The sequence below is a fragment of the Oryzias latipes genome, chromosome 7, assembly GCF_053564925.1.
Source record: "Oryzias latipes strain Hd-rR chromosome 7, Olatipes_Hd-rR_3.1".
NCBI classification, from domain to species: Eukaryota; Metazoa; Chordata; class Actinopteri; order Beloniformes; family Adrianichthyidae; genus Oryzias; species Oryzias latipes.
In genome coordinates this window covers 1,659,683-1,668,168 of record NC_136243.1, presented here as the reverse complement: position 1 = coordinate 1,668,168, position 8,486 = coordinate 1,659,683, and the positions used below count along the sequence as shown (strand labels likewise).

Below are 8,486 nucleotides of genomic sequence, written 5' to 3'. Positions count from 1 at the left end.
TCCTTTTTATTACTGAGCATGCTATTTCTGTGCGGGGTTGGGGGCAGTGTTTATGTTCTGACTTGTTGCATCTGTCCTTTTTTTAAAAATATTTGATTCAATTTTTCAAAGATAGTTCTTTGTAAAGCAGGTGGTCCGAGTCCGACTGGACGAGCTTCTCACGGGTCTGTAGGACAAGAGGCGGGAGGAGGCCTCCGCCCGGCTGCTGTGGGGGTCCAGCCGGGAGGAGGCGCCTCTGCAGGCCTCCGCTCGGCTGCTGTGGGGGTCCAGCCCTGCGCAGGCCTCCGCCCGCCTGCTGTGGGGGTCCAGCCGGGAGGAGGCGCCTCTGCAGGCCTCCGCTCGGCTGCTGTGGGGGTCCAGCCCTGCGCAGGCCTCCGCCCGCCTGCTGTGGGGGTCCAGCCGGGAGCAGATCCTGGTTTGACTCGGACCGCCACTTGGAAACGGACATACTTAGCAGTGAAGGATCTGACCGTGGAGGGAGGAGTGGCCTCCCTGCAGCGGACCTCCCCCTGCCTCTATAAGACCGCAGGCCCGCTGAAACCTTGCACTCGGACAGGATGCCCCCGTCTTGCCCCCTCCCTGGCCGGCCTCCCACGCTCCAGGTAAGCCTGCTCCTCTGGTTTCTCCTCCAACCTGCTTCAGGTCCTGTTCTCATGGGATGGCTCCCCTGGAATCATCAGAGGTGCATCTCCACAGGACCCGAGCATTGGAGTCTGGAATCCTGAATCCTCAAACTGTTGCAGGACGTTAAGTCCCTGCAGATGGTTGTGTGTCAGGGCGACGCTTCTGTGACCAGACTAGAAACTGGAAAGTTTGAGTATAAAAAAGTCCCAGTGACTTGTGTGTTTTAGGAGGAGGTTAAGGCAGCACAAAGAAAAGATGTTTCCCTTTAAGAACTGAATTTCCATTTCTTATTATTTGATGCTAAATCCAGCCTAAAGGTGTCTGAGCTCTCAGTGAGATCCAGTTGTTCCCAGCTGGTTTGTTTGACCTTCTGAATAGCCCCTCCCACCTAGTTTCCACATCTGGACGTCGATGGATACTCTGTTTTTGTCAGAAAACATTTGATTTTCTGCTCTAACATGTTCAGGTTAAAACTGCAGTTATTCTAGTGTTTGGCTTATCCATTGGTGGCTGCATGCTGGTGTAGTGGTTAGCACTCTCCCTTCACAGTGAAAAGGTCTGCATTCAAATCCCGGCTTGGATTTGAATGCAAAAACATGTGGAGTTTACATGTTTTTCTGGTGCCTGTGTGGGTTTTCTCCAGACACTGCGCTCTCCTCCCACAGTCCAAAGCCTGCTTCATAGGTTCATTGGTGGTTCTGAATTGCCCCCTTTAGGGTGTATGTGTTTGTGTGTGTGTGGGTGTGGGTGTGTGGGTGTGTGTGTGTGTGTGTGTGTGTGTGTGTGTGTGTCTGTGTGTGTGTGTGTGTGTGTGTGTGTGTGTGTGTGTCTGACAGACGGGTGACCCGTTCAGGGTTAACCCTGCCTTTGCCCAAAAGCAGCTAGGTCGGCTGGATGGATGGATGGATGGATGGATGGATGGATGGATGGATGGATGGATGGATGGATGGATGGGACTGCTGACCCCACCTTCACCCGGTTGTTGATCATCTTTGTGCTTAGTAATGGTTCTTTTTTAAAACACTGTTCCTGCTGTCCTTCAAGCATGAAGGCTTTGACTTCTGCCATGTTGCCTCAAAATCAAAGTCTGGCTATAAGCTGAAGTGTTTAGGCTAAATGCTCCTCCACAGCCGATTTGGGTCCTTTGGCTCCGATGTGAATGGAGCCGCATCAAACATTCAAGCGGTTTCAAACTTGATCAGGTCTGTAGTAAAGTCCTGTCATTAAAGCCGGGAAGCTGAAGCCACAGCAGCCCCTCAGACAGCTCTGTTTTCAACACACCTTTGGAGCAGACTGCTGCTCGTGTTCAGAGGGACCGGTCCTGGCGATGGCATCGCTAGAGTTACTTAGTGTTTCTCCTCTGAACTCGTACGCACTAAAGCCTCGGGTCAGCTGAGCAGCATAAATGAGCTGAGAGAAGAACTGGTGTTTCCAAAACTGTGTCATGTTGGGTTTTCAAAACTGAAACCGCTACACGACACTCAGCTGCTGCTTCTAGAAGGTTTTATCTGTGAATTTTTTCCATGTTTAACTTAAAGTAAAACTCAGAAGAAGAAGAATCGCTGCAGCTTTAAACTGTTGTGGAACAGACACGTCTGTTTTTCCCAAATGATGCATCAGTCTTGATTTTTCTTGTTTATCTGGTGTCAGAGCTGTGAATTCTGATTACAGACTATTATCTGTTCTCCCATCAGAACCACAAATTCTGATCCCACCACAATATTAGGGAATCCGTCTTTCTTTGTAAATCCTTTCCAGCTGCAGGAAAATGCACAAACTATTTTGACCTGATCTTTGGTCCCAAACAAAAACATTTCATTAGCTGCGACTGTTTTCAGACAGGCTGTGCTGAAAATAAACTGCAGCTGTCCAGACTGACATCAGAGAAACCCAAAACTCCTGATAGAAGCTGGAGGAGAACATGGATGGAGAGAGGGGAAGGGCTGCACCAGACTGCTAACGGGTGTATCTGCTGCCCTCCAGGTGCTCGGCGTTCAGGTCTGCGTGTTCCTGTCCAGCCTGAGCCTGTGGGGGCCCGCGCTCTCGGCAGAGGCAGCCAGACTGCGCTGTGGCTCAGAGCTGCTCAGCGACCTGCTGTTCGTGTGCGGAGACCGAGGCATCTACATGGGTGAGTTCTGCCGAGGACGTGTCCGCCTCTGAAGACCGTCCTGACAGCTGAGTGTAGAAGCTTGGGCTGTTTTTACTGTCTTCCTCACAGCTGTCAATCATCAGAAAGGAGCAGTGATGTCCACCAGGAGCTCCTGGACATGAGGGCTCCACAACAGGAGGGAAATCGGACCTGTCTGAAGCAGAGGAGAATCCACATTTTCCTGTAATTACCCTGAGCAGCAAATGTGAACCAAACGCAGAGCTGGACTCAGCAGTTTATCACATTATCAAAGCTGAAGGTCTACAAGGCCTCTGTCCAGTTTAAAAGCTTCTATGTTTGATTGAGTGGGAGGATCCTGTGGTTTGTGACTCAATAGTCAAACCCATCTTGCCTGAATCTGATGTCATTGCTGGATTAATTGATGAACAAGTGAAGATTTCAGAGCTGTTACACTGCTACCTGTCAATCAAAAAGCCTGTTTTCTTCTGTTCATAAGACTTTTGACCGTTTCCTCACATTCTGGGGCCTGGAACTGATCTGGGTCTGGTGGCAGACTCATGCAGCGAGGCTGTGAACAGGCTGTGAACAGGCTGTGAACAAGCCTCTCTGAGCGCTGCCTCAGCTGCTCAGGCTGTTGTTGCTGATGGTAATAATCTCCAGACTCTGATATACTGAAGGTTCCTGAACTGGCACAGATGTTTAACAGATATGCTCACGGTCATCTTGAAAACGCTGTGGCGTGTTATCGGGCAGCCACGCCCACAACAAAGCCAGCTGACCTCGACACCATGTGCTGAACGCCTCTGAAGCTCTGATGTGCGAAGCAGCACTTGTGGGATCTGCAGGCCCTTTCACCTCAATGCCTCTACAGTGTAGCTCAAGGCCCCTCTGCTATCAGGCTGCTACTGAAACAGAAGCACTCAGAGCGCAGGAGCATGACTGTCAGAACTCGCCAGCCTTGTTGTCCATCATGTCCTCGTGCTTTACTGATTCAAGACATGTGCAACCTGAAAACAGTGGATGAGCCGTTTTAACAGCTTTTCTTTTGTAAATCAGTTTCTTCTCAGGGCATCGCTGCACTTTAGAGACCTGTTGGTACAGCCTCCTCTGCTGGAACACCGATACGATGGAGCTGAACTTTTCCTTTTGCAACATTATCATAACAAAACACTCTATAAACAGCCTCCATGCCAACTCCCCGTCCCCTCCTAATCGACCTACCTTCAAAAGAAGTAAAGTCATTTCAATGCATGAGCTAGAAGAACTGTTGAGGTCATTTCTGTTAGTATAGGGACTGGTAAAGAAACAGCAGGCACTGGGGCGGAGTTATGATTTTCACCAGAGCAGGAGAAGCAGCAGGAAGCAATAAAAAATAAGAAAAAATAAAAAGACAGAAGGCTGTGAACTAAAGCGGCACGGTTTAAGATTCTACAAAAGTTAATAGTCCAGTCCACCTCTGGGGTCAATCTGAGAAGACGCCTATTTACAAAAGAAAAGCTGTTAAAACGGCTCATCCACCGTTTTCAGCTAACAGGTTGGAATGTCTTGAATCAGTAAAGCAGGAGGACATGATGGACAACAAGTCTGACAAGAATCAGTCAGAGATCCAGCTTTTATTTTGATAGTCTACTTCCACTTATTGGTAAGTTCATTTGCATGTTAGCTGTATATGTAGTTAAGCGTTAAACATTTAGCTCCAGACTAAATATTTAGTTAAATGCTAAAAAGGTAATTTGGACAAATATTTATTTAACAAATAATAAATAATTATTTTAAAATCCCAATATATATAATTGTAGCTATATAATTATAAAATCAATAATTTAACTTTAAATTAAATATTTAGCCTGCTAACTAAATATTTAGTTAGTAAATTTAGCATTTAAAAATACCTGAATTAAAAGGTGAAAACATGAAATTGAAAACGGAAACCTGCTTTTTTCTCCTAAAGCAGGTGAAATATTGCTGTTAATATTTGACTGTCACTTTGTTTTCCTTAAGTGTCTCTGTAGTTTAGCAGTAAAGTATGTTAGAAGGCTCTTTGGGCGTAAACTCAGCATTTAGAATAAGTTTCGTTGTTTTGAATAGATCTGATGTAAAGGATTTAGGATCAAGGCTCTACCTGTAACCCTTGTGCTATCCTAGGCACTTTATCATTGGGAGTAGGGTCATCTAGACCCACTAGACAGTGCTGTGAACCTTTTTTCTTCAATGATTTGTGATCTTCACTGGTGTCCATGGATTACAGGAAATCTTTCCACCTTTATCCACCTTTGTCATGGTAGGGAGAACACCTCAATGGAAGGGGGGGGGGGTCATCTAAGATAACACAAGGGCTAGAATTGTATCATTTAGGCCAATAGCCCTAGAACTCCACAGCTTTCTCACCTACCACTCAGACAGATGGAAGATTCATGAAGCTGCCTGGTCTTGCTAGAGTAAAGGTCAGTTCTCCACCTCACAGCTAAGCAGAAGGTGAACTCTCTGACATCACTCAAATGACATCACAGGCAGATTAGAGGAAGTGAACAGTTTCATAGATGTGACTCAGCATTCGTCCAGGCAGGGCCGACAGTTCTTGGGGCTTTTGTTTAGCATTTTTCCATATATATTACAGCAGATTGGGAATTTTCTATAGCTAGTTTCACCAGTGTGTGAATGTGTGTGTGAATGTGTGTGTGCATGGGTGAATGGGTCTGTGACTGTAAAGCACTTTGGGCCTTGAAGAAGGTAGAAAAGCGCTAAATAAGTATACGCCATTTACCATTTACCTGTAATACTTACGCTGGCAGAAAGTTCTTGATCAAACTTCAGCATCTGCAACTTTGACACGCATTTTCACAGGAAGTGCAACTTTTTTCCTGCACTTTTTGTCAGACAATCATTTAAACAAAAACTGTTCTACATGGAGCAGGTTTCAGTTCTGATGGCGCGGCAGTCATGTTCACACAGATCCACTTCCCAGAGAACCCCGGAGCATAAACCCACATTCACATGTGGCAAGAGTTTTGTCTGCTGTGCCTCTCTGGATTGAAGATAATCTCTGTTCTTTTATGTATCACTGAATGGTTTTTCTTATATTATGGGTTTTTGTATGTTTTATTTGTGCCTCTGCAGCACTTTTTCATCTGAAGTTGCTTTAAATCTGCTTTTGAAAGACTGTTTTTTTGTTTGAAATAGGGGAGACAAATATGTCTGGTTAATGAACATATTTGGTGACAAACGGAGTTGGGATGTTGCTGGAATGATGATAAGGGGGTTGTCATTATAACTGCATGTAGTGGATGGGCTGTCCAGACTGGGGGCGGGGTCTGTCTGTCCTCACCTGTCTGTGAAAGCTGACCTGTCTGTCTCTGCAGGTAAAGGCTCCTGGTCCGGGTACGGTTCTAGACCCAGAGGGCGGGGCATTGTGGACCACTGTTGCAGGCCTCCTGGCTGTGAGCTTCAGGATCTGGACATGTACTGTGCCAAAGCCAAGAGCCCGGTGGGCACCACCCCCTCCCCTCCCACAACCACCGCAAGCAGCACGACCACCTCTCACATGGTAGGATATGATGGTGAGGATGATGATGATAGCATACGGACGCAGAGCCGGCCTGACTCTCTGCTGCTGCAGTTCCAGACAGTGTTCCAGAGAAGGAGGATGGAACTGCAGAGAACCAACGGCACCAGGACGGACTCCCCCACCAGAAAAGTGCCGCTTTCTGTTCAGTGGGGGGTGCGGAGCGCCCTCATTCCATAGAGGGACGGACTCTAAGAATACAAAATGCAGACCCCCCATCTCAGAGAATTCTCTTGGATGGAGCTCCTGCAGCCAAACGCTGCCGCGATGACGACATCTGAAGACCTGAGAGGAGAGGAGGGAAGGAGCTGAAGCTGGAGCCTGTCTGCCCACTGACCTGCTGTTGCACGTGCACGTGCACAGCCGATATGTCCTCTCAAAAACGTGTGCACTTATCACTCTCTCTGTTGTACAGCTTCTGTGTGTGTGTGTTTGTGAGTGCATGTGTGTGTGTGATGTGAACCTGTAAAGGTTTCTCTTATTTATTGTGGAGCCGCCTGTAATCCTGCAGCTGAATAAAAGGGCAGAATCTCAGATTGTGTGGGGTTGTGTGTGTGTTCGTGGGGATCCGTGCGCTGCAGCGGCCGTGCACCTTGCTGACAGCAGCTGCTCAAACACCTCTCGGCTCTGGAGGAGCAGCACCTCTCAGGAGCTGTTTGGTTCTTCCTCACAGATGAAGCTGAGGAGTCATCGCCAGATTCCCTGTTTGTGAATTCATGCATGAGTGCTGACAGCTGAAGCTGCTGGAGTGTCAAAGGTGAAAGGAAAACTTGGGAGACTGCAACAAATATGACATCATTGGCTCAAATGTCTGAAGACACTGAACAGCCAGAAAAGTTAGGGAGAGATAAATGGTTAGATCAATCAAAAACTAGATGAAATGTTTTTGCTGAAGTGCCAAATACAGTTTACTCAGTTTGATATTGATAATTCAACTCAAAAAAGATTGAGCAACATTTACTGGAAAAAAAAAGAAAGCAAAAATGTTTTTAATGGGTTTTATTTCATTTAAAGTTAAATTATTGATTTTATAATTATATAGTTATAATTATATATGTTTCGATTTTAAAATAATTATTTAACTTTACTTTATTTAGCTTTACTTAACTTTACTTAATGATGGTCAACAAGGCTGGCAAGAATCACTCCAACCCAGCTTTTATTTTGATAGTCTACTTCCACTTATTGGTAAGTTCATTTGCATGTTAGCTGTATATGTAGTTAAGCGTTAAACATTTAGCTCCAAACTAGATTTTTTTGTTAAAAAGCTAAACATTTAGTTTTTGAGTTAAATATTTATTTAACTATTCAATATTTAGTTACGAAACTAATGTTTTAGTTGGAAAAATAAATATCTAGATATTTAATTTGCAAACTAAATTTTTAACTTTATTAAATTATAATTAGTTTACAGACTAAACATTCGGTAAGTAAACTAAACATATATTCATAAAACATTAAACTTTAAATATTTAGCTTGCTACCAAAATATTTAGTTATTAAATGCAACATTTATAAATACATGAATGAAAAGATGAAACCTGTTTTTTTCTCCTTAAACAGGCGAAATAACCCCAAATATTGCTGGTAATATTTGTGCGAAAATGGAAAACAGCACTGTGGGGATGAATAAGGCATGCATGTTAGTTTGTCTGCATGCATGTTAGTTTGTCTGCAGGCATGTTAGTTTGTCTGCATGCATGTTAGTTTGTCTGCATGCATGTTAGTCTGTCTGCATGCATGTTAGTTTGTCTGCCTGCATGTTAGTTTGTCTGCATGCATGTTAGTTTGTCTGCATGCATGTTAGTTTGTCTTCATGCATGTTAGTTTGTCTGCCTGCATGTTAGTTTGTCTGCATGCATGTTAGTTTGTCTGCATGCATGTTAGTTTGTCTGCATGCATGTTAGTTTGTCTGCATGCATGTTAGTTTGTCTGCATGCCTGTTAGTTTGTCTGCATGCATGTTTGTTTGTCTGCATGCATGTTAGTTTGTCTGCATGCCTTTTAGTTTGTCTGCATGCATGTTAGTTTGTCTGCATGCATGTTAGTTTGTCTGCATGCATGTTTGTTTGTCTGCATGCATGTTAGTTTGTCTGCATGCCTTTTAGTTTGTCTGCATGCATGTTAGTTTGTCTGCATGCCTGTTAGTTTGTCTGCATGCATGTTAGTTTGTCTGCATGCATGTTAGTTT

The 8,486-nt window shown here is 44.9% G+C and overlaps 1 protein-coding gene across 1 annotated transcript; it reads left to right on the top strand.

The window, feature by feature from the left end:
* The first annotated feature begins 413 nt into the window (after window positions 1–413).
* LOC105354483 (insulin-like growth factor 2.S) lies at window positions 414–6,830 on the top strand. The gene is made up of 4 exons (XM_011477701.4): window positions 414–602; window positions 2,608–2,752; window positions 6,094–6,278; window positions 6,351–6,830. Exons 1-4 carry the CDS (start codon window positions 558–560, stop codon window positions 6,474–6,476), a joined length of 501 nt encoding a protein of 166 aa, XP_011476003.1. The 5' UTR covers window positions 414–557; the 3' UTR covers window positions 6,477–6,830.
* The last annotated feature ends 1,656 nt before the right edge of the window (window positions 6,831–8,486 follow it).

What these genes read in the sequence shown, in the direction of transcription:
- LOC105354483 (XM_011477701.4), top strand. Translation starts at nt 558, where the DNA reads ATGCCCCCGTCTTGCCCCCTCCCTGGCCGGCCTCCCACGCTCCAG. An exon ending in AGACCGAGGCATCTACATGG is followed by an intron (nt 2,753 to 6,093) that starts GTGAGTTCTGCC and finishes CTGTCTCTGCAG; the next exon opens with GTAAAGGCTCCTGGTCCGGG. An exon ending in GCACGACCACCTCTCACATG is followed by an intron (nt 6,279 to 6,350) that starts GTAGGATATGAT and finishes CTGCTGCTGCAG; the next exon opens with TTCCAGACAGTGTTCCAGAG.